A 26,190-nucleotide genomic window follows, 5' to 3' on the forward strand; every position below is an offset into this window, starting at 1 on the left:
AAAACCTAACACCATAATCAAAATGTATACCAAATTAGCTCTAATCCAAACTTCATCTTTAACAGCTATGAAGCTCTTCAGGCAGAAGAGAGAAAATTAGGCATTTTTGCTGATTTGTGCTCTTGCTTTATGCCACCATTCACGCACACTGCTTAAGGTTTCTTAACCTCGCCAATGCTTATATTTATCCCTTCCCAGATGTTACCGATCTTCTTCAATTGCCGCCCCCCATTTTTCAATTTGGCCGGGCCCCTGATGCCAGTAGCAGTAATACTGGGCTATCGGCGACCCTGCCTCCAGGGGTATGGGAAGAGTTTGTTGGAGGTACATGTTGCACTGGAATTTGGTGGGGATAGTTCTGAAGTTCTGAAATACATCTTGTCTTTTCCAACTTCATATTTATGTGAAGTTGCTTTTTCAGCATTAAGTCGGGAAAAAAAGGAACAGACTATTGGACGTGAAACCACATTTCAGATTAAAATTAAAAACCAGGGAACCAAATTATGACGATCTGTCATCTCAGCACAATTTCATCCTTCTCATTGATCCAAATAAATGTTATTTATGATATAACTTTTATTTATATTTTATTATGAATAATTTTATTTTTCGTTTATTTTGTGTATGTACCAAAAAAATAAAAATAATTTTTTTTTAATTTTTATTAAAATACATCCATTTTTTTATGAGGGGTACTAAGCATGAAAATTATAGAAGAGGTACACATGTCAAAAGTTTGAGAAACACTGATCTATAGTAAACTGTTTTATAAGTGCAAATTTAGTTTTCAAAATGCAAAGATGATGGCAACTGTAATAAGGCTGAAATCAGACTCCAATGAAAATATTTATACAATTGGGAACTTTCAAAAATTTTGTTTGATCTTATCTCTATTAAGCTTTTGTAATTCACAAAGAAGCCTTACGTCTTATTTCACTTCAAACTCTTTATTTGTTTAGAATATTTTCACAATATTTATTTCCAGCAATGGAGAGTAATTATTTCGTTCTTTCTTCCAACCAACCATATTTTTATAGAATCCCTGGTCGACTGTACCTCCATTACAGTTTTAGAAGAAAAATGATGTTTTGAGAAAGCATTTACTAATACAAGAGCTCTAATGTACTGTAAGTCTTCTAAAGTTAATGTTTAGAATTTGGAAGCCTCTATATTTTAAAGAGGAAAAAACATAAATCACAATGGTAGGAAAGGTATTATTGCTATAGTGTTTTAAATATTTTATCATCTAGCACTTGATAATTAACTGACATTCTTTTTTGATATGGCAAGGCATGTGCTTACATACTAATATTTAAAATTAAGTTGTACCATGGTGAACGTTTTTACATTCCAGATCTGCTCTATAGTAAATTATTGAATGAATAATCCTGCATTGTTACTGTAGTACTACCACTAGCAGATAGGGTTTTTTTTCTTTTTCCTAATTTTTATTGGATTTTTAACCATTTTGCCAATACAAGTTATGTAGTTTTTAAGAACTTCAAAGCTCTTTTTTATTCAAAAGAATTCCCTAACCACAATGTTATGGTATGTTGCTTTTAAAAACTCAGGCATCCCAGTTAACATGGAGTTGAAACTCCAAATCCCTGTAAAGTGGCTTTTTCATTCTCTTTTGCTGCTGTTAGTTACAAGTATTTCAGGCAAAATGAAAGTGTATTAAAGAGGCTCAAATTTACATACTCCCTATTGTTTGGTACCTGAAAAGGTTAGTTCCTGCACATTAAAAAAATGTTGTTGGCTAAAAGGAAAACAAGTTTCAAAAGTCATGCAAAAATGCTAACATCTTTATTTAAAAGTTAATAATGAAGCCTTAAGTTCCATGTTACAAGTATTTCAAATTAACACTGCTACACAGCGATGGTATGTCGTATGGGAAAAATTACTGGAGAAATCGTTTGGAATAGTGGTAAAAGGAAAGCAGGCAGTCAGAGAACATCAAAGCTCCAAAACATAGAAAAACTCAAAACAATGCAGAAGATATGGAGACTTGATCCTTAGAATCGTCAGACATGATTGAAGAGACAACCCTGTTGCTGCCTGATGTCGGTAAGTTTTTTTTTCCATTGTACATCCTTATTTCATACGTCTTTGGTATAGCTATTAGAAAATACATTTTAGAAAATATGTACTGCGCTATATTAAAATTAGTGTTAATAAAATCAATATTAAAAATTATGAACTATCTTGAAGTTATTTAGCTGAATAATGGCCGTATTTTCTTATTCAAAAGATTTGTATTTTATTTATTTTATTTATTTATTATTTAGATTTGTATGCCGCCCCTCTCCGAGGAAATATTCTACTACGGTAAATTTCGACTGTTGCTGGAATATTTTCTACAAGACCATTTCCTCTTAAACCGAGAAAAGGTTTCGCACAAAACCGCCATGGGCGAAGTCTACACCAAGCTGAGTCACGCTTTTAAAGGCGCTTCTAGAAAATGCAGCAAGTTGGAGATCTGCTCAGTCATGGAGAAAATCAACTGAAAGCCGCCGCACTTTATTGCTTCCAGGAGACAGACTGCAGCAAAAGACGACAAAGCAACAGCTCTATTTTCCCCCTCTCGAAACCGTCAGTACAGATTTCAAACATCAACGGTTGCACAAAGCACCGCCCCTTCCAGCCAGGTGTCCTCTAACAAACGTCAGTTAGATAGACATAGTACGTGGTAATGCGCGTGCTGCAGCGTAAGACCTTTCCTTAAGGCATTCCAGTGTACTGTAATAAGTCGAAGGATATCTTGTTTTTGTGCTTCCGCCTAGCAAGACGACAGGAAAGAAGAGAGACCCCATCATTCGCCGCCACAGCCAGTAAAATAGCTTGCGCACGCGCACGCCTCCAAGCGAACGAACCCGCTTAAGCCGCCGCGTTCGCTCGATTTGTAAATAGAGTCCCTGCTTAACACAGGTGCATTTTGGGATTTGTAGTCCGTGCTCTCGCTCCTTTTTAATGGAAGGCGGGACGGAAAAACTACTTTTCCCGAGAAGCCCCGGGGAAGACCGAGGAAAGGCGGAGGAGAAAAACAGCACTGGGGCAGGTTGTTGCTATTGCAATTTCGAAACAACCGAAAAGTCTACAGCACGTTGAAAAGAGTGGCGGAAAGCAGCCAAAGGAGGCGACCTTCCCCTTAGCTTTGCTAAAGGAAGGAGACGGGATTTTCGTTACTTCGGGGAGGCAAGAGTCTGGAGCCGCGGCTGCTTCAAGGGAAAAGGCTGGGCTTTGCTTTTTTACAGAGAGAAAGGAGGCGGGAGGGTGGCGTTTTTCGTTCTCCCCTCAGTGTCAGTCTTGGGAGCAAGAGAAACGGGCATTTTGTACCTCTCTCGTCTACAGGACTCGGGGCGTGTCCGACTTTGTCTTTTCTACATTACGGTGTAGCCCTTGCCCCTTGGCGTTGCGAGAGGGCTGCAAGAGCCCAAAGGACTTGCAAGAGGCCGAGTGGCCTTCCTCAAACCCCCCCCTGACAAAAGGAGACGGAGGCGGTGTCTGGAACCGAGGAAGTTGGGGCGGGGGGTCAGTAGCAGGAACGGCACCCAGCTGAGTTACTTTACTTCAGTGGGTTAGTGTCCTCGGAGCGAGCCCGCACCTGAAGCAGGTGGGCCATGAACGGCTTTGGCCCCGAAGAGCTGACCCGCGGCGGGGGAGAAGCCGCCGCCGTCCCGGCGGTAGTAGCCAATGCCACCGCCGCGGTGGAAGTCCTACCGCCCCCGCCACCCCTTCCGCAGCCGACAGCCGGGCTGGGAGCGACTTCGTCGGCCGCCGCTGGGACAGCCGCTGGCTCAGCCGGTCCCCTCGGGACTGCAGGACCAGGCGCTGGGCAGTTATGCTGCTTACGGGAGGAGGGCGAAAGATGTAACCGAGCTGCGGGCAACGCGAGCTTCAGCAAACGGATCCAGAAGAGCATCTCGCAGAAGAAGGTGAAGATCGAGCTGGACAAAAGTGTAAGTGTCTGAAATCTGCGGGGAGATGCTGGCTTTGGTTGACTTGGGATTAGCCCTCAAAGCCGCCACCCCCAGCCCCAGATAACCTCAGCGGTGGTGGCTACGGTAAAAGAAGACAAAAGCAAATCGACCACGGGGAATGAATGGGGAAAAGAGGCTTCTTCGGAGAAGCTAAAGGTTCTGTGGTCTTGTGTTAGTTTCTAGTTCTTTTCATTTTGGCGTGGTTTGGCTGGCTTTCTCTGGAAAAAGCTTTATTGAATGACGAAAATTTGCCCTTAGCCCATTCCAGCTTTTTGTGGCGACCTGCGTTTTGTCTATATTAGAAGTACGTATTCAATATTTGTTTGCATGGAGAAGGCTTTAGACCTGGAAAAGATTTGACGGTGGCGATTTATCTGCTTTTTCTCTTCTTCCTGGCAGACTTTTGAAGGATTAACTGTTACCGATCTGTTTTTGTTTGCTCTTGCTGTGTAGTTGGCTGTGGGCTGACGCTGCAAAAGCCGAGCCTCAGCTCCTGGCCTTTGTGAGTGGTTGGAAGTACAGTAGCTTCTCTTGTTGCTCTTTTAATGCTTTTGTCTGTCTTCATCTCATTCTTTCCCCTTGAACATGGAGGTGAAAATTAGTATAAAGTCATGTGAAAGGCTCTAGGCAAGATATTGCAAAGATTGCTTATCGCTGTTCGTACCGATCGTCGGTGTGCGATGCATGTGTGTTACACGAAGCACTGAATTTGTTTCCCCCGGAGAGGACAGTACTTGACTGCTCCGCCTCGTGCTGCGGCGTTGCACGTCCCATTTTGCCACTCTGTCGTCTTCCTCTTGGCAGCCATCAAGCTTTTACAAAACCTTTCTTTTTAAAATACAAAATGCTCCAAACTATATGGCATTCGTCGCTTTTGCATATGTTGCTAAACAAAAGAATGAGAAATAAAAACCCCTTTGGTGCGAAACATTCCTAAACTCGAAGCATGTAATCCAGACATCCAAACGTCTGTCAGGTTCTACCTCCCCAATGTAGAACGGATACTTGTGATTTTTTTTTTACCTGGGATATGTCTTGTTGTCGATATTGATGGAATTAAAGACTGTTGTTAAATATTGGCAGTTTTTGCAATGATTAATTTGAGAAATCACTTTGGGGGCAGGGGGAAAGGGTTTGTGTATGTGATCTTACTGCCAAGCATGCAACGAAGCATGCTACTTATTCCTAAACTACAACAAAGATAATAAACTCTTCCAGTGTGATCCTTAGTGAATTAATAGCACAACTAGAATATTTTAGTTTACTAGAAAATTAGAATTCAGTAAGATACTCTGTCCTTAACAAATGGATTTAGAATTGTTACTTTCTTGTACACTGATAGATACTTTTTTGACAGGAAGCATTATTATGTTCTGTAAAACAAATAAATATAGTTAGATGTACAGTATACTGCTTATCCATTCTAGTACTCTGTGGGAGCTTTTATACCATACTGGAAGTGCAGTACGAAAATTAGTGCATTTTTCATGTTGCTTTGGATTAGTCAGAATATCCATATGCAAATTAACATTAATTTGATTCACAGTCACACACTCTGGAAGAAACAGCTAAAACCCAGATCCTAGAACATAAATTACTGTCATATAATACCTAGTGGATAAGAAATATTTGTTTATTAGAGTTTTCTTCTTTCTCATTAGAATGCTTATGGATAATGTGTGGACCGTCTTGTTGTGGAACTTCTTGTATGGTTTGTAATTCATGATGTCAACTGTAAGAGCCAGGATAGTCAGTTTCTTAACATTCTGATTTCCATCCATTGTATTGTCCACCAAAGGAGGGAAAAGAAAATAGACAAATGTGGGATAAATAATATGCTATCTGTACATATGATCCTGAAGTGTACAGTGGAACCCCGACATAAGAGCTGCTCGACTTAAGAGCTACTCGAGATAAGAGCTGGGAGAGGAGAGACATTTTTTTTAAAATTTTATTTATTACTTGGATTTGTATGCCGCCCCTCTCCACGATACGAGCCGAGAAGAGCCGGGCTGGCTTACTTTCCTTCCTTCCCGCGCTGATGCAGAGCCACTCGAACAAAGCGTCGCGCCCCTCTGATGCTTTCGGCGGCTTCCGAAGCGACGCTGGGCTCTTTTGCCGCCAAAAGCGTCAGGGGGGGCGTGACGCTTTGTTCGAGTGGCTCTGCATCAGCGCGGGAAGGAAGGAAAGTAAGCCAGCCCGGCTCTTCTCGGCTCGTATCCCGGCACTTGGTGAGTGGAGAGGCGGTCGCCTCCCCTGCCGCCCCACTCTGGGGGTCCTTGGCTTCTGCTGGGGGTGGGGGGATCCGAACGCTGTTTTGAATTTCACATTCCGAGTGGCCCAAACGCCAAAGGCGAACTTCCGCACCTCAGGAGTTAGCTCGCAAACGGCGCGGCTGTTTTAAAACATCGCTGCCGGCCTGGGGGGGGAGAGGGAAAGGGGGGAGAGGGGGGAGAGAAAGAGAGAGGGAGAGAGAGAAAGAGAGAGGGAAAGGGGGGGAGAGGGGGGGAGAGAAAGAGAGAGGGATAGAAAGAGAGAGAGAGAGAGGGAGAGATGCTCAGTGAGCCTTTCTTTGAAGTTGCCTTTCTTTCTTTCTTTCTTTCTTTCTTTCTCTCTCTCTTTCTTTTTCTCTCTTGCTCTCTTGCTCTTTCATTCTTTTTTCTTTCTCTTTCTTTCTTTCTTTCTCTTGCTTTCTTTCTTTCTCTTGCTTTCTTTCTTTCTCTTGCTTTCTCTCCTTCCTTCCCTCCTTCCATTTCTTTCATTCTCCCTCTCTATTTTTATTTCTCTTTCATTTTCTTTCTTTCTCTCTTGCTTGCTTTCTTTCTTGCTCTTTTTCTTTCTCTCTTTTACCTTCCCTTCCTCTATTTCTTGCTTTCCTTTTCCTTCCTCCCTTCTTTCCTCCCTCTACAGGATTGGGTGGCAGTGAAGTTACTCTCCCCTTTCATAAGTTTCCTTGCTTCCTTCCTCTGTTCCTGTCCCTTCACCCTTTCTTTCTTCCTTTCTTCCTTCCTTTCTTTCTTTCCTTCCTTCCTTTCCTCCCTTCATTTCTTGCTTTCCTTTTCCTTCCTCCCTTCTTTCCTCCCTCTACAGGATTGGGTGGCAGTGAAGTTGAATAAATAACTACAGTTTAATGAATAAAAATAAAAGTTTGCCATGTTGATTGTTTTGGGTAAAAAGAGGAAGGGAAGGAAAGCTCTCAGCTTATCATCTTATTAATAAGTAAAGTTACATTTATTCTTGCAATGTCTTTTTGCATAATTTAGACTAACTTTGTGAGTTTTTTGAGGGCTGGAACCAATTAAAATTATTTACATTAATTCCTATGGGGAAAAGTCGTTCGAGATAAGAGCTGCTCGACTTAAGAGCGCAGGTCCGGAACGAATTAAACTCGTATCTCGAGGTACCACTGTATATGAAATGAGGCAAACCGGAATTGTCTGATGACTATTGAACTGAAGTAGACAAAAACCCACCAACCCCGTCTTTTTCATGATAGGAAGGAAGTGTAACAATAAAGGATTGTCTCTAATTTATAAGGTGCTAATATCAGTAGAAAGGTCAGGAGCTTCATTAGAAGAGTAAAACTTTAGAGTATGGGTCTTGTGAGATCAACCCTTGTTATCAGATTCTATATTCCTGGTATATCATGTTATCATTCACTCAGTTTTTGTAATTCCTTTGTATTATTTCAGAGAATATATCACCTGTAATCTTGTGGGCTTTGAGGCTCTTCAATATTCTTTTAGTAAATATCGTACTGCTCCTTATAGTTGTGAGGGCCAATAAAATATCCTGTACTTTATTGCATCTATTGCCAAACTCTTCTTTATTGAAGTGATCATTTTTTTCATGAAACAACCTATTTATGTATGGTAGAAATAATTATAATATTATGTATGCATCATTTAAATCACCCATACTTTTTTTCTTAAAGTGGCAAGCACTTTATAGTTTTTTTTGTTAATGTTCAATCTAAAATATTTATTTTGCATAGAAAACAGTCAGAAATTTTACTTTTGCAATTTAATATTTTAAAACATATTAGAAGGAAAGTTAGCCGAGCTGTTTGAGAATTTTGTCATTTTCTGTCTGAACATTTTGTATCATGAACACAGTATCACTTCATTTTCTTTAAAGTTTACTTAGCTGGTAGGATTAAGTTAAGCTTAAAACATTTGCTAGTACTGTAGTAGCTAAGGTACCAAATTTCCTCTTATATCAACTAGTGCAATCAGATGGATTGGTAATTAATATCATTGCTTTGCTTACTATATATTAATAAAATCATTTGCATGTGAATTATGACTACAAAAATGTTACAGAGATGCATGTTAAACTATCTCTTTAAACTTTCAGGCAAGACATCTTTATATTTGTGATTTCCACAAAAACTTAATCCAGAGTGTCAGAAACAGAAGAAAGAGAAAAGGCAGTGATGATGATGGTGATTCGCCAGTGCAAGACATCGACACTCCAGAGGTAGATTCATTTCCCCCCCTTAGAATTAGTCTCTGCATAATTCATATGTGATACGAAAGCAATACTTTGTTCAAACACTTGGTGGCTTAGATATTTGTTGTATCTCATTTAGTGCTAGTACTAGCATTCATTTTTATTAGATTTATATCCATCCCAATTTTTGCCTAATTCTGATTCCAGTCAATGTCAAATAACTCCAAGGTTATAAGGTTTACTTCTAAGAATAAATGGTTTTAGGTAAAACCATATATATATATATCTATATCTATCTCACATGTTTATTTTGCTGAATTTGAAAATTAAGGGAGATTAGGATAGATCTATTTCGGCCTTATTTTGGCCTCATCAGCTAGCCATACCCTCACTGGGACTTGAACCTGCAACCTTTGCCTTGTAAGGCAGAGAATTAACCTCTAATTAACCTCTGATAATATATGATAATATATAGCCCTGACAGCCATCCAAAACAAATACAACCCCCCCGAAGCACATCTTAGATCTGACCAACCACTGCCTGATGAATACATACTTCATCAACAATGGACAAAGATACAAACAGATAGAAGGAGCCACCATGGGATCACCTTTGTCACCCGTCATTGCAAACTTATACATGGAATATTTTGAAACCAACGCCTTGGACAAATCTGAACACAAACTCAAACTCTGGCTTAGATATGTAGATACCTTCGCAATTTGGCCACATGGGAAAAAAAAACTGGACAGCTTTCTCATACATCTCAACAGCCTACACCCCAAAATACAATTCACCATGGAAATAGAAACCAACAACAAACTTCCCTTCCTGGATGTCCTAATCTACAAAAAACCCAATGTCTCCCTAGGACATACCGTCTACCAGAAGAAGACACGCACCAACCGCTACTTGAACGCAAAATCCCACCACCACCCTGCACAGATCAATTCCGTAGCCAAGACCCTCATTTCCAGAACCAAATGCCTAGCCGACAAAGACCATCTGGAACCTGAATTACACAGTCTCACAAATGTATTAATTTCCTATGGATTCCAAAGAGGCAATCAACAACTTAATCCAAAAAGAGACACCCCCAAGAACCAAGACACAGAACAGGACAATGGCATCGCCCTCCTCCCTTACATCAAAGGCACCACAGATAAAATCAGTAAAATTCTCCGCAAAGACAACATCAAGACAGCCTTTGGTACAGATTAAAAAAAATAGCCAACATCCTAAGAAACCCGAAAGAAAATATCCAGCTAGAAAACCAGGGAGTTTATCAAATACCGTGTAAAATCTGCCCAGCCACATATATTGCACAAGCTAACAGGAGAGTAAATGCATGTGTTGCAGAACATAAGAATGCATTAAGGAAAAAAGAAAAAACCTCCTCCCTTTTCCAACACTTCAAAACTACAGTACATGAAATTGATTTTGACAGTACTAAATTAATTTCCAAAACAGAACCCTACAGTAAAAGAATAATCATGGAAGCCATCGAGATAGAAAAACATCCCCAAAATATGAACAAGCGGGATGATACCTCCCGCCTCCCAGACATCTGGAAACCAGCCCTAAACGTAACCCAGCCATAAAAACTGAAACCAGACTCAGAACACACATTGCAAAACAATCAAGTAGCCTGCAAGCTCCAACTACTCAGGATATCATGCCTAATCAACAACCATTAACTAATCAGCATACCTCAGCTACATCAAGGACCCCAGGTGTTACCCCACTGACTCACCAGGAAGTTTCTACACAGCAGGCAATTGCTGAGCCATCAAACCACACCCAGCCACCAGTATTTATAGAAGGAAGGCAGCTCAGGTCTCGCTGTGTTCTCCCTAGAACAAGGACAGAAACACCAGCCTGAAGATGACGAGTGGGACCTCGTCGAAATGTCGCCAGAAATTTCAAAATCCTACACGGGAAGAAACCCGAATATACCAAGACCGTCATACATACATACATACATACATACATACATACATACATACATACATCAAATGTTTTTGGGTTTTTTTAAGCTGGAATTTTAAAATTAAGGGAGACTAGGATGGTCCCATTTCGGCCTTGTTCTGGCCTCATCAGCTAGCCACACCCTTCCTTACTGGGATTTGATCCGGTGGACTCTGATCCCAGTAAGGAAGGGTGTGGCTAGCTGATGAGGCCAGAACAAGGCCGAAATGGGACCATCCTAGTCTCCCTTAATTTTAAAATTCCAGCTAAAAAAAAAACCATTTGACACATAGAGAATATAGTTGTCGGTATGACAGTCTTGGTATATTCGGGTTTCTTCCCGTGTAGGATTTGGAAATTTCTGGCGATGTTTCGACATATATTGGACAAACCAAGAGGAGAGTAAATGCACGTGTTGCAGAACATAAGAATGCATTAAGGAAAAAAGAAACAAACCTCCTCCCTTTTCCAACACTTCAAAACTACAGGACATGAAATTGATTTTGACAGCACTAAATTAATTTCCAAAACAGAACACTACAGCAAAAGAATAATCATGGAAGCCATCGAGATAGAAAAACATCCCCAAAATATGAACAAGCGGGATGATACCTCCCGCTTACCAGACATCTGGAAACCAGCCCTCAAAAGTAACCCAGCCATAAAAACTGAAACTAGACTCAGAACACACATTGCAAAACAATCAAATAGCCTGCAAGCTCCAACTACTCAGGATATCACGCCTAATCAACAACCAGTAACTAATCAGCCTGCTTCAGCTACATCAAGGACCCCAGATATTACCCCACTGACTCACCAGGAAGTTTCTACACAGCAGGCAATTGCTGAGCCATCAAACCACACCCAGCCACCAGTATTTATACCGTGTTTCCCCGATAGTAAGGCAGTGTCTTACTATCTTTTTACCCCCAAAAGCCCCACTGTGTCTTACTTTGGGGGTATGTCTTACATTGTCCCGGGCACCGGGGCCGGCTCGTCTTCGGGCGCGGGGAGCTGCCGGAAAGGAGGCGGGCGCCGACATCGACGTTCGGCGGGTTGCGGGGAGCATCCCCTCGCCGCTCCCGGCAATGTTTCTCGGCAGGGGAGGCCAACTCCGCGGCGACACGGACGCTCGGCTGGCTGGCTAAAGGCAGGTCAAGGGGTGGATGGGCAGTCAAAAAGGGTGAGCGGCCGCCGCTGTGCCCTCCTTCGCCCGCCTCCTTTCCGGCAGTTCCCTGCGCGCCCCTCGCCTTCGCTCGCCGCGGCGCCACCGCCTCTTCCCCTGCCGAGGCTCAGCTGCAAGCGGCTCCGAGGCGAGCGGAAAGGAGGCGGGCGAAGGAGGGCGCAGCTCCGGCCGCTCGCCTCGGAGCCGATCGGCCTCGCTGGCCGCTTGCAGCTGAGCCTCGGCAGGGGAAGAGGCGGTGGCGCCGCGGCGAGCGAAGGCGAGGGGCGCGCGGGGAGCTTGGAAGCAATGTCATCGCCCCCCCCGCAATACCGTTTATACCGTGTTTCCCCGAAAGTAAGACATATGTCTTACTTTCGGGGTATGGCTTATATAAGCCGACCCCCCTGAAACCCCCCATATGTCTTACAATCGGGGGGGTCTTACTATCGGGGAAACACGGTAGAAGGAAGGCAGCTCAGGTCTCGCAGTGTTTGCCTTAGAACAAGGACAGAAACACCAGCCTGAAGATGATGAGTGTGACCTCATCGAAATGTCGCCAGAAATTTCCAAATCCTACACGGGAAGAAACCCGAATATACCAAGACCGTCATATATATATATATACACACACACACTGTACATACATACATACATACATACATACATACATACATACATACATAAATGCCAGTGAAACATTAAATATATAAAGCTATATTTCAGTAATATCTGGAACATAATTTGTCCATCTCATTTTGTATGATAAAGAATGGTGGTTATTTTAGGTTTTGATCAGCACAGATATTTTGCTATACAGTGATCCCCCGGTTATTGCGTTCCCGACCATTGCGAACAGGGTAATTTGCGATTTTTCAACCCGGAAGTCAAAACACCATCTGCGCATGCGTGCCTTTTTTTTTTTTAAATGGGCACGCATGCGTAGATGGCGCCCGGCAGATCAGCTGCTGGGCGGCTTCCCTGGGTCTTCCCCTTCTTGCTGGCATCAGCGAGGAGTTTCCCCACCGCCCACGCAAACTCCTCGCTGCCGCTCGCCCGCCCTTCGCCCGCCCATACCGTTCGCTCCCCCTCCTGCTGGCGGGAGGGCGAGAAGCCCTCCCCAGCACCCGCTCGCCCGCCCTTCGCCGCTCGCCCGCCCTTCGCCCTGGAGAAATTCCAGCCCCCACCTGGTCCCGCCCGATCCTCCTCCCTGAGGCAGCTCGCCCTCCCATGGCCGCTTCCTCCACCCTCCATCGCAAGCCCTCGCCACCGCAGCCAACGCGCGCTGCGATCTTCAAGCCCGGCTTCTTTCGGCCCAGCATCCCGGGCCAAGCAGCTGCCTTCCGTGACTGAGCCTGGCTCGCCCGGAAGATCGTAGTGCGCGTTGGCTGCAGCGGCGGCGACATTGCTGCCGACTTGGCTTCCCTCGCCGCTGCAGCCAACGCGCGCTACGATCTTCCGGGCGAGCCAGGCTCAGTGACGGAAGGCAGCCGCTTGGCCCGGGATGCTGGGCCGAGAGGAGCCGGGCTTGATCCGCTGAGCCTGGCCGGCTTGGCTTCCCTCACCGGCGCAGGCAACACGCGCTGCCATCTTCCGGGCCAGCCAGGCTCAGCGGATCAAGCCCGGCTCCTCTCGGCCCAGCATCCCGGGCCAAGCGGCTGCCTTCCGTCACTGAGCCTGGCTCGCCCGGAAGATCGTAGCGCGCGTTGGTTGCAGCGGCGAGGGAAGCCAAGCCGGCAGCAATGTCGCCGCCGCTGCAGCCAACGCGCGCTACGATCTTCCGGGCGAGCCAGGCTCAGTGACGGAAGGCAGCCGCTTGGCCCGGGATGCTGGGCCGAGAGGAGCTGGGCTTGATCCGCTGAGCCTGGCTGGCCCGGAAGATGGCAGCGCGTGTTGCCTGCGCCAGGGCGAACTTCTGCGCTTGGCTTGAGGGCTCAGTTGGGAAGGCGCGCGGGTGTTTTAAAATGTCCCCGCCGACATGGGGGGCTCGCTAGCACCCCCCCGAGCCCCCAACCTGGGTTTGGGGGGGTGCTAGCGAGCCCCCCATGTCGGCGGGGACGTTTTAAAACACCCGCGCCGCTTTCCAATGAGTCCCGAAGACAAACGCGGAAGTTTGACGTTTGTCTTCGGGACTCATTGGAAAGCGGCGCGGGTGTTTTAAAACGTCCCCGCCGACATGGGGGGCTCGCTAGCACCCCCCCCGAACCCCCAACCCGGGTTAGGGGGGGTGCTAGCGAGCCCCCCATGTCGGCGGCGATGTTTTAAAACACCCGCGCCGCCCCCAATCTTCGGCTCCTCGCTAGCGCTGCGGAAGTAAAAACACCATCTGCACATGCGCAGATGGTGTTTTTACTTCCGCAGCGCTACTTCGCGAAAACCCGCTTGTTGCGGGGGGGGGTCCTGGAACGGAACCCTCGCAACGAGCTGGGGATCACTGTACTTTAAACTCATTACAGTGGTCCCTCTACTTACGAACTTAATTCATTCCGTGACCAGGTAACTAGAAAAGTTTGTAAGATGAAGCAATTTTTCTCATAGGAATCAATGTAAAAGCAAATAATGTGTGCAATTGGGGGAACCTCAGGGAGGGTGGAAGCCCTGTTTCCTCCCAGGAGATTCCTAGAGAGGCCCCACGGAGGCTTCTCCCTGCCTTTTCCGGTTACAGTTTCAGAGGCTCGGGTTTATAAGTGGAAAATGGTTCTTGAGAAGAGGGGAAAAAATCTTGAACACCCGGTTCTTATGTAGAAAAGTTCATAAATAGAGGCATTCTTAGGTAGAGGTACCACTGTACTAGAATGAGATAGCTAACTTTACCATGCAAAACTTATTATTTTGTAGCCTACTCTAATAGCAGCTTTGTGGATTTGCGGCACTGCCCTCCAGTGCCCCTAACTTGAGATATTTTAAAATAGTTTCTGGAGATTGAAATTGGGACCTTTAATTGGTGTAAAACATGTAACATCCGTAACCAAAGAATTCCAGTGGCATATCCTGCTATACATTACAAAACGAAGGCAAACATTGTTCAAAATTTCACACAATATTTGCAAGAGAAAACAAAAGAACCATGTTTCTTTCTTTTTAGGTTGATTTGTTTCAGCTGCAAGTAAACACTCTAAGAAGATACAAAAGGCACTTCAAATTACAGACCAGACCCGGACTTAATAAAGCACAACTTGTTGAAGTAAGTGGAACATTATTTTTTTAATTTTTTTTTCAAAAGTCTTTAATTTTTTAAACAAATAATACATAGCTTTTGCACAGTTTGTCTGGGTCACATTTGACAGTCATGCAGTTTTACTAGTATATAAACAATTCAATTACAGTGGTACCTCAAGATACGAACCCCTCGTCTTACGAACAACTCGTGATACGAACCCGGGGTTCAGAAAAATTTTGCCTCTTCTTACGAACTTTTTTCGAGTTACAAACCGGCGTTCGGAGACTGCTGGGAAGCCGCGCGGCTGTTTTAAAAGGTGACAGCCGGGCGGCGGGGCTTCCCAGCAGCCTCCCGAACGCCGGTTCGTAACTCGAAAAAAGTTCGTAAGAAGCGGCAAACTTTTTCTGAACCCCGGGTTCGGTTCGGGGGGGTGCTGGGAAGCCCCCAGCCCGGCTGTCACCTTTTAAAACAGCCGCGCGGCTTCCCAGCTGTCTCCGAATGCGGAAGTTCGGGTTTGGCATTCGGCTTCGGGAGACAGCTGGGAAGCCGCGCGGCTGTTTTAAAAGGTGACAGCCGGGCTGGGGGGCTTCCCAGCACCCCCCAAACCCCGAACTATTGCCGAACCTCCGGGTTCGGGGTTCGGGAGGTTGCTGGGAAGCCCCCCCAGGCCGGCTGTCACCTTTTAAAACAGCCGCGCGGCTTCCCAGCAGACGCCGAACGCGGAAGTTCGGGTTTGGCGTTCGGCTTCGGGAAGCTGCTGGGAAGCCGCGCGGCTGTTTTAAAAGGTAACAGCCGGCCTGGGGGGCTTCCCAGCAACCTTCCGAACCCCGAACTTTTGCCGAACTTCCAGGTTCGGGGTTCGGGAGGTTGCTGGGAAGCCCCCCAGCCCAGCTGTCACCTTTTAAAATATCCGCGCGGCTTCCCAGCAGTCGCCGAACGCCGGTTTTTTGCGGGGGGTTTTTTTGGTTGCACAGATTAATTGACTTTACATTGTTTCCTATGGGAAACAATGTTTCGTCTTACGAACCTTTCGTCTTACGAACCTCCCCCTGGAACCAATTAGGTTCGTAAGATGAGGTATGACTGTATTGTCTCTCCATTTCAGTTCCATACACAATTTACTAATTGCACAAATTTCTGATGCCTATCACTCACATCAATTAACTGTTGTTTACTACATGCATTTCTCATATTTTTTATATTTCTATATTACAACTTCTCTATTTTAATTAATTCAATTTACAGTGATCCCTCGGTTAGCGCGGGGGTTACGTTCCAAGACCTCCCGCGCTAACCGATTTCCGCGTTATACCGGATGCGGAAGTAAAAACCACCATCTGCGCATGTGCCCCATTTTTTTCATGGCCGCACATGCGCAGATGGTGGAGTTTGCGTGTGGGCGGCGGGGAAGACTAAGGGAAGTTTCCTTCAGCCGCCCAACAGCTGATCTGCTCCGCAGCGCGGAAGCAGCGAGGAGCCGAAGATGGGGTAAAGGCAAAGGGGAAACCCCATCTTCGGCTCCTCGCTGCTGCCGCGCTGCGGAGCGGATCAGGTGTTGGGCGGCTGAAGGAAACTTCCCTTGGTCTTCCTGCCGCCCAGGCAAAGGGGAAACTCCAAGATCGCTTGCCGCTTGCCGCTTTGCAGCTTGGAGCCTTGCTTCGCCTCCTTCGCTGCAATAGGCAAGCGGCAAGCGGCAAGCGATCTTGAGAGAGAGAAAGGAGGGCGACTTGCCAGTCCACGCCCCCCTGGATGAACAGCCTCGCATGGCCCCAGCGCCGGGCTCCGCTGTTGCCTCCGCCCCCATTCGGCTCTGCAGCTGAGAGGTCTTCCCAGCAGAGCCCTCCCCAACAGCTCCCGCTGCCAGCGCAAAAAAGAAAAGAAAAAGAAATCCCCAAAAGAGGCAGGCACAAAGCGGGGGCACAAGGGGAGCTGCCCGGCAGAGGTTGCTTTTTTTCTTCTCGTGGGCAAGTGGAGGGGGGGAGAGAGAAGGGAGGAAGAGAGTGTGAGAGAGGAAGAAAGAGAGAGAGAAATGATAGAAAAAAGGGGAGAAAAAAGAGAAATGAGAAAATGATTGAAGCATAGTGACAGGAAAGAAAGAGAAAGAGACAGAGAAGTGACTCTTGGTGATGACGTATGACGTCATCGGGTGGGAAAAACCGTGGTATAGCAAAAAAACCGTGGAGTATTTTTTAATTAATATTTTTTGAAAAACCGCGTTGCAGCGTTTCGCACTAATCGAGACCGTGCTAATCGAGGGATCACTGTATTTCAGATTATTTTTCACAATTAAGCATATTTCTTTTACACATTCCATCTACTTTCTATTTTACTCTAAACAGTATTTACCATCTATTTGAAGTCTTATATTAAAAAACCTCTTAATTTAACAATCCACATTCAACTACAAGAAACCAACCAGTGGTGGGTTCTAAACAATTTTTCCACCGACACATGCAAGCTCAAGTGACACTTCTGCGCATGCACAGAAGTGTCCCTGGTGGGTGGGCAGAGCTGACTGCCTCCGGCGCTTCCAGTTCTAAGGATTGGTTCAAACTGGGAGCAACCCACCGCTGGTTGATGCTACCTCTTTCTTGTCTATACTTGCCTGGAGATGAATTCTATAGAAAAGGCTCTCTTTGTTTCCCCACTTTTGGAAGTTATGGATCAAATGCAGGTACAAGGAAATGTCCTTTAAGTACACCCCCCCCCCCTTATGAAATAACTTTGCTTTGAGTTTTTTAGAAAGTGGTTCAAGACTGGCCATTTCAAAAGACCTTTAGTTTTGTTAAATGAAGTTCAAATTAATGTATTATAAATAAAATGGTATAAAATACTATGTACATTATGAAGAACTTGTAGAGATAAATTCTAAGTTGAAAACATGATGTCTTTATTTACTGGCAAAAATGAAAAGGATATGAAAGAAATTATAACTTTTCATAAATAAACATGGCTAGAATCTGAAGTGGATTTAATTCCTAGAAAGAAAACTTGAGGACATGGTAGAAAACTCATTGACAAATGTTGGCTTATAATGTTACAACAATAAAAAAGTAGAACAGTAGAAACAATGGAAAAGCAATCTAGGCCTGAAAATGATCAGAAAATACACATATTGGCCACCTACATTTGGAGAGTATTGACTATCTGTTTACAGATGTCTTAAAACTGCATTAAGAAGAAATGAAACAAAATTAATCTGGCTTGCTTACACTATGTGTATATTGCCAATTTGAATGAATGAATAAATGAATACATATAAAGAAATGGAAGAGTTATTAAAATAGTTTAGTAGGCTAAGTATAATTATTAGAAAAGGTTATATCATCAAATTTAACAGATATATTACAAATAAAACCCTACTACTACTTTTTATTGTTATTGTTGTTATTAGCTTATGGTGGTGTTATATTAGTCAGGAGACCATAATGTTATTACAGAGTGGTAGTTTGGCTGCCAAGAGACCAGTTCTGTTGTAGGAAAGGGTAATACACTTCTCAAGCACACCACAAGAGGGCAAGCTGGCTTTATACCAGAAAAAAGGACAAGTTGCTCTTCCAGCAGTGGGTCCTCTCCCTTCTAGAACTGCCTTTGCAATGGGCACCGCAACCAGGAAAGTTCAGAGGGTAAGAATCTGACTGCCTGCATGGAGCATCAGCTCATTTCCCCCACTGAAGTGGTAGAGAACATGCTTTCAAAACTGTTAGCGGATTAGATGACGCAAGTGATGGGAGCTTAGCCCAACATTCAGTGCTAGGACTCAAACCACTGGGGTGGAGATTAATGGCATTATCATTAAACAACTGCGCCTCTTAAAGTACTAAAACTAAACAAGATGGCATTTATGGGTAGTTGAATTTCAAGTGTTCCAAAATATTATAGAGAAATGAGTCCATATTTAAAGACCTATCTGTGCTGTCAGACTTGGGGCCATTAGACCCTAGTCCCCTGGCCAACGAGTGTAGTATGTCTTGCTGTGTGAATGGGAATGAATGATTTTAAATGTTATTAGAGTGTTTAAAGTTTTTTAGCTATATTAATTGGATATTTTAGATATGTACATTGTTTATTGTTTTGATATGTTGTGAGCCGCCCTGAGTCCTCGGAGAGGGTCGGCATACAAATCCAATAAATAAATAAATATTTGGTCATGTATTAAACTTATTTTTACAGATTACTTTAATAATGTAAGTTAGTGTTCAATATATTGCACCATTTCATTTAAGATGCATGATGGTATAATGCAGGGGTCCTCAAACTCTGCAACTTAAAGATTTGTGGATATTAACTCCCAGAATTATTCACCCAGTTATGCTGGCTGGAGAATTCTGGAAGTTGAACTCCACAAGTCTTAAAGTTGCCAATTTTGAAGACCTCTGGTATAATGGATATATTAGGTTTTTATTATTCCTTAATCAAGGCATAATAATTATGTTATTATTTTTAATGTACTTTTCAAGAAGACTGGCATCTTAATGTTTCCATTCTTGCATGAATTCCTTAACATTTTAATAAATTACTTGGCTTACTTCTGAGACCCTTTGTCCAATATTTGTTTTTCAGTATATAGACATATACTTTTTTCCCCCTCTCTAGATAATTGGATGTCATTTTCGGACTATTCCAGTGAATGAAAAGGATACCTTAACCTATTTCATCTATTCAGTGAAGAATGACAAGAACAAATCTGATCTAAAAATGGATAGCAGTGTTCAGTAAATAAACAAACTTAAGACTTACAGACCTAAAGACTGGTTTGGATGTGCTGAGCTTTTTTTGTATTAGTATTCAGAGTATTCTGATGTTATTTTTCTTGAGAAAATACTATTCTCATAAATTAGGTTTCCATAATGAAAGTATTTTAAATAAATACTGTTGACGTTCCTCTGCCTATATCTGAATAATATCTGACATTTAGGTAAGCTTTAATAATAAAGCTCCATTTCATTAATTGAAATCAGAATTATGTCCAAAGAATATTTTAAGGCCTTTATGCATTAGAGCTCTTATATTTTCTCAGGTATATTTTTTAAAATCCTTAGTACCTTTCTAAGCAAAATTTAAAAGATTATGTAAAGCCACACGCTTTACATTTCTAGAGATTTGTCATTTGACTAAATTAGAATCTGTTTATGTAAATGCCTGGGAAACGTTGATTTGATAATTGTTTTATGCTAAGAGTTTTGAATGAAGTCTGAATTCATTGACCATTGCAGCTGCAGAGAATTATCATCTTGGAAAGGAAGAACTTTGACTTAATACTAGAACTACTATTGTTTTTTGAAACATATATCCATTTGAATGTTGCTCATGCTTTTTAAATGCATACAGATTTTATAATGAAAGTGGTTGAGCAAGGATAAATATTTTAGCTATAACATGCCTTGATGTCTTTTTATGATTTTGAATATTTGATCTCAGATTTGAACGACCTCCAATGCCCTTGTTTGCATCATTTGTGCTTTATGTTGTATGATAAAAGTAATAATAAATCAATGCTTGTTTTTCCATCTTAAATTTATTTTATCTGTAAAGTCTGTATACATTTAAAATGGATGTAGGCTGTTTGAAAATTCCCAAGCATGATTTGCCCTCTGTGCTATGCCTACTCTAAATCATGATTTAGATGACATTATTGAGACTTAAGGCTCATTTGTGGCATTAAGGAACCAACTTTTCTTTTTTCTTTTAAATAAGCTCATTATTAGGGTATGTTCTGGATAGGAAGCAAAAAAGATGTTTTTGAGGTGCATGATAATCCATTCTGAATCTGTCAATCTGCACATGATGCTGCTTTGTTTTCTGGGCTTGCCCAATGTCTGTAAAGATTCAGAAAAAGAATCGTATTTAACTAAGGAGGAACTGGCATTGATAAGCATGACATTATATCTCAAAGACATACATACTTTCATGCAGCATCTTTGAGGAAATACCCAAGAAGCATATAATCATGCTTGGTATTTCTTCAATCATGCCAGAACCTTTACTTTTCACATAATGTGATGAAAGTCTCTACTTATCTATTATTATATTAGACTATAATAACAAATCATTTGATTTTGTGGTCAGAAACTAAACTATAATTTTACTGGAAATGTCTTGAATTGCTGTCTTAACTGCTTACACTTTGCATAATTGGTTTATTTTCTTCAGTAGCAGACAAGCAATATAACCCTCACCATTTTACCAAAATTGACCAAAGTTTCTGTTGCTAAGCAAAGAATAGACAATCAAAAATAAACAAGTGATTGCTGCAACAGTTTGCCAGTTGACTTCTACATTGCGAAACATTTCAGGGCAATATATTTTATATTTAGGAATGTTCATCAGAGCTGTAACAAGATTTGTGTTTTGGGAATTAATTGCAGATACTGTATTTACTTTATGACATGCATGTTGTAAGGCCACTCAACTCACACAATATGACTCTGGGCTGAAAGCAAACAACAAAGGAATATACATTAATTTTTTAAAATCCGAGTAAATAAAATATAAATGTTATCATATGGCAAAGAAATAAAATAATTAAAGTTCACATGACCCAAATGTTGGTAAAGGAATCAGGGTATTGCAGAAGTACAGCTTGATGTGAAAAATACTTTATTCCCCCTAATGGTGCCCTATCAGATCTTCCTGCTAAGTTTAAATCTCTATTCCTCACAATCATGTCTACTGTGCTTCCCACAAAATATGACCTACCCAGAAAATAAGCACTAGTCTGGTTTTTAACCATTCACCTAATATAAGCTCTATCCCCAAAGTAAGTCCCTGTGAAAGGGAGTGGGCATAACCAGCACAGGAGTTGATTCCCTGTCCAAGGAGCATACAGAGGCATAGGTGTGGGGAGGCAGACAATCCGAATGTGTTCTGTGAGCCATGGGAAAGCCAAGAGTCAAGTCGGAGCAGCAGGTGGGAGACTGTGCAGTGGCACCAGAAGCAGATAGAGTCATAGTCATGGGAGGGGGGGGGCAGGCAGGCATTCTGGAAGAATCACACAGGCTATTGGAAAGGCAAGAGTCAGTGGGCCGATATCTCTCGGCTTGCCTGCAGTCAACACAGCGTATTAGAATTGCCTGCCTTTCATCCATGTCTTGCCTCCATCTGCTGCTAGTGACTCTTGGCTTTCCTGCAGTCCATGTGGTGCATCCAGATTGTTTGCTTCTCCCCCACCCCCAGCCTCTGCCTCCGTCTACTGCTTGAACAGGGAATCAACTGACCTGCTGTACACAGGCTGCGCAACCCCAGAGTCTTCTGACTAAGAGTTTTGGATGCTGCTGGATACTGTCAGTTCCCATGCACTTGCCACCTTGTGCACGTGCTGGGGGATGGGACACCCAGCCATGCTGATCACACCAAAATCATGTTTCTCTGAAAATAAGCCCTAGTGCTTCTTTTGGAGCCCCCCAAAATATAAGACTGTGTTTTATTTTTGAGAAACATGGTATCACACTGCACATTGTCTCCCAGTCTTGAATTGCCTTTATCTATAGCTTTTCCAACATACAGTATGTCGTAAGATGGGGACAGTGAGAGAGGAGTGCTGAGTAATTATATTTGTATTATTACAATATCAAGTTTGTCAAGTTAACAGATTAATATTGAAACTGTAATGTTAAACAAGAATTTATATCTCAATATTGAATTCAATTCAATATAATTCAATTAATATTGAAACTGTAATGTTAAACAAGAATTAATATTTGAATGGGCCATACAGTCCTACTCATGTCTATGCCTCTTTGTTCAATACAGTTTGTTCTCAATACATTACATTTTTAACCTGAAATTCAATATTGATAATTATAATTTCTTTCCACTAATTCCACTTAGGTATTAAAATTGATACTGAATTTTTTACAAGATTCTCTGTATTTTCTTAGGAGTAAACACTTTTGAAACAAATGGTGCAAAAGCTAAGAGACTGGATTATACAGAACTTGAGTAATGTTTTGTTTTGCTTAATTATTGAATTTAGAGCCTTGGAAGCTCATGATGCGTCACCTTATTTCTTCAACAGTCTCATAAAAATTTGCTAAAGATTTAACAATTTCAAAGTCAACTTGAACCTTGAATCCAAATTTCACAGATCCTGGCTCCAGTGTTATAACAACCACACTTCATTAAACCATGTCTTTAGCTTTGGCATAATTTCTCTATATTAAATTATTCTGCAGTGTTTGCTATTTGGTATAATCTGCCTTAGTTAGGCATCAGTGGGATATGTAAAATGTACATAGACTTCCGTAGGAAATGTTCTGTTTTCTCTAGAAGGACTAGACAAAAAAACCAGAACTATATTATAAAAATACCTACTTAGCAAGGGACAGTGGACATTTTTATAAACGTAGAAATATAAAAAGCAATAAAATAAACTTTCAGCCTGGTACCATGTAAATTAATTAGGAGGGCCCACAACTGTAAGTTTGTTTTGTTTAAAATTCCTCACTTGGTCACATTTAGAGGAGCCAACCAAAGGAAAGCTAATTCTGGCAGTGGATCCTACTGACCCCAGTGGTACTTATTTTACATAAGCATGCATATGGTTTCCCCAACAGCACGTTTTTAACAAGACAGCTGCCTATAGTGGCCTTCCTTCTCCACACTAAAAAGCTAAGCAGGCTGTTTATTATATTCTTACTTGATCTAAAAACAAATTCAATAAAAACATTTTAACAGCTAAAAAGATAGTGATCCAAAGCTTCTTTGCATGAATGTCTTCACCTGTCAAACAACTGTTAGAATTTATCAGATTAGCAGTTTCATAAGATTTTTTGATGGCAATAATTTTTGAAATCCTATTGAACAAGGAAATAATCTTGAAATATCAGGAATCTAGGACATTTCATGTAGGCATTCCAAAGACTATCAAGGATTGTTGCTGAAGGCTTCCTTCAGAGCTTTCCTCTATGCATGTAGAAATAGTGCATTCTTGGTTTCTGTTTCATCAATGTTCATTAGACCTACAGATGAACATTTCAGAAAAACTCAACAATACTGATGGACTAATGTCCAAACCTAGTTTATCAGAACTTCATAAAGTATACTTCAGGTACTTTTTTCTCCTTATAAAACTATTTTTTCCAGAATAAACATTCATATTCAATTGATCACATTGAAAAAAAAAGATTATTCCTCTAGACATGATGAGTTCTAATACAGTATGAAAGATCAGTTCTGACTTTGATATGAGATTTAAGTATGAGCTCTACTTAAGATGTATAGGATTGTTATAGTATTCAATATATGCAATAATTTGACTGCTACTGAGATTTTCATTAGTTTCTGTTGCAATTATCTTAACAGTGAATAGATCTTGTTCTCAACCTTTCCACTTCTTCCTAAAATACAGCAGGACAGAATAAACATTTGAAATGAATTATTAGATGCAATTACACAAATGTTTTCAAAATGCAAGCTGCATTATACTTAAATGGATTATAAAGTTTATTTAATTATATTTAGAAATGGTAATGTTTTGATTCATGTTTTATAAATACTTTAAATTCCACGCAGTTATTGAAATGATATCATTTCAGGATAGAAACTTGATGCTTGTAAGCAGGGTTTAACCAAAATTCTTTTGTTCTGATTTTTAAGTTAGAATTAATGAAAAGCAACAACAGCAACATAGTACTTGCAAATGAAAATTGTGATGTGTTCAGAAAAGAAAAATGGCTTCAAAATAATAATATTCATAGACATCCAATAGATTGGAGGTGATTTCTTTTAGTTATACCAAGACAGATAGGACATTAGGTCCAAAAGCAGCACTACTAGTAATGAAATAGTTGTATTGAATATCACCTGCTAACATCTTGACTGCTACATTTTGTCCCAAAGATAGCTTAGGATGTTTTCCAAAGTCAGGGTTATACAATACAGTATACTCATTTAATTGCATCGTGATGAATTCTTGGGTTACTGTTGCCTCAATGGAGACATCCGTGGCCTTTCAGGCCTTAGAGAACTACAATTCTCATGGGACCTCAGCATGGTCAAAGGTCAGAAGGGATGATGAAGTACCTGAAAAGCAACAGGTTCCCCATTACTGATCCATGTCCCAAAGGTGCTTTTTCAGAAGGCAACTAGACTTCATTTTTTCTTTGAAGACATTTTGCTTCTCACCCAAGAAGTTTCTTCAGCTCTGGATGATGAGAAATGGAAGGATTTATATTATTTGGTGGTGGTTGTTCATTTGCATTATTTTTGAAAGTCATTGAGACCACTTGGAGCTTTAATTGTGCCCTCAGGGTTACCTGAGTAGTGCAAATGGATATGGAGCCTTGACTGCATTATGTTTTCTGCCCTGTGTCCCTTCACTGTTGAGCACAAGCACAGGCTGTTGGGGATGAGTGTGTTGTCTGCATTTCAAACTGAACTGGTCATGGTTCCTGTAGTCTGCAATTTTTCTAGAAATCTGTTCCAGAAAAACACCATTCTAAGGATGTTTATCCCAAAGTGCATAGCTAAAAGTCTGTGGAGTATGCTTCCAAAGCATTATCTTGAAATATGCTCCTTATTTCCAAAAATTCTACCAAAAACCTCTACCTACACTGCCCCCCTGTTCTGTCTGAGTTCCCCCAGACGTCAACACCAACTAAAAAGAGTAGCCAGACACGCTAGTAAAAAGCAAAGTCATTTTATATCTTTGAAAACAAACACAGATAACAAAAACTGTTCTTACAAACTGGAATGCTATGAAGCTTCACAGAAGAGTCACGGCGGCCAGACAATACAACAGGCTTCTTGCTGGCACACACACCACTAGATAATAAAACCCACGCCTCCCCCAAGTTTTCAGCCTTCGAGGCCACAAGCCAGAATCAGAGACGCCAAGGATCGAAGCAAGGTCACAGGACTCACAAAAGATAACTCTCCACAATACAGGAAGGGCGGGCCTGCCTTTTCAACCTTTCTGAGGAGAACCACACCCAAACCCAGCTGTTGCCTATTAGGGATGGAAATACCTGGCTAATTGTCCCCTTCGTTGTGCTGCCCTTCTCTGCCTCATATCTATGATGGCTTGTGCGTTCTCATCTAATGACTCCAGGCTACTCGCTGGGGAGAGCTCCCCCCCGGGGGTCTCAGGCTGTTCTCCCTCCTCCTCGTCCTGACATTCCTCTTCCCCATCTGCCTGGTCCTCCTCCTCCTCCTGTTCCTCATCCTCCCCCTCTGAGCATGGAGCCGGCAGAGTTCCAGCTGTTCCCTGAGGAGCCTCAGGCTGAATCACAACACCCCCAAAATAGAATAATTGCTGTCTATTGTGTTCTTTTTGCCTTCTGCTAGTTTGTAAAAATGGCCATAATATGATTTCAAAATTCCAAATTGGTTCACTAATTTACTTGCTGCAGGTCTCCTCAAACTGAAAAATTTAAACAAGAAACTTGTTTGTTCTTTATGGTATTAAATAAAATTTCTGAATCAACCTTTTGTTCAGCAATGATCTGTGATGACTTCTAAGGAATAG

At 42.2% G+C, this 26,190-nt stretch overlaps 1 protein-coding gene across 1 annotated transcript; it reads left to right on the forward strand.

Moving 5' to 3' along the window:
- The first annotated feature begins 2,990 nt into the window (after nt 1–2,990).
- Nucleotides 2,991–20,980, forward strand: SAP30 (Sin3A associated protein 30). Its single transcript, XM_070757451.1, has 4 exons — nt 2,991–3,959; nt 8,337–8,459; nt 14,649–14,747; nt 19,320–20,980. Exons 1-4 carry the CDS (start codon nt 3,621–3,623, stop codon nt 19,440–19,442), a joined length of 684 nt encoding a protein of 227 aa, XP_070613552.1. The 5' UTR covers nt 2,991–3,620; the 3' UTR covers nt 19,443–20,980.
- The last annotated feature ends 5,210 nt before the right edge of the window (nt 20,981–26,190 follow it).

Source organism: Erythrolamprus reginae, chromosome 7 (assembly GCF_031021105.1).
Source record: "Erythrolamprus reginae isolate rEryReg1 chromosome 7, rEryReg1.hap1, whole genome shotgun sequence".
Taxonomy (NCBI): domain Eukaryota; kingdom Metazoa; phylum Chordata; class Lepidosauria; order Squamata; family Dipsadidae; genus Erythrolamprus; species Erythrolamprus reginae.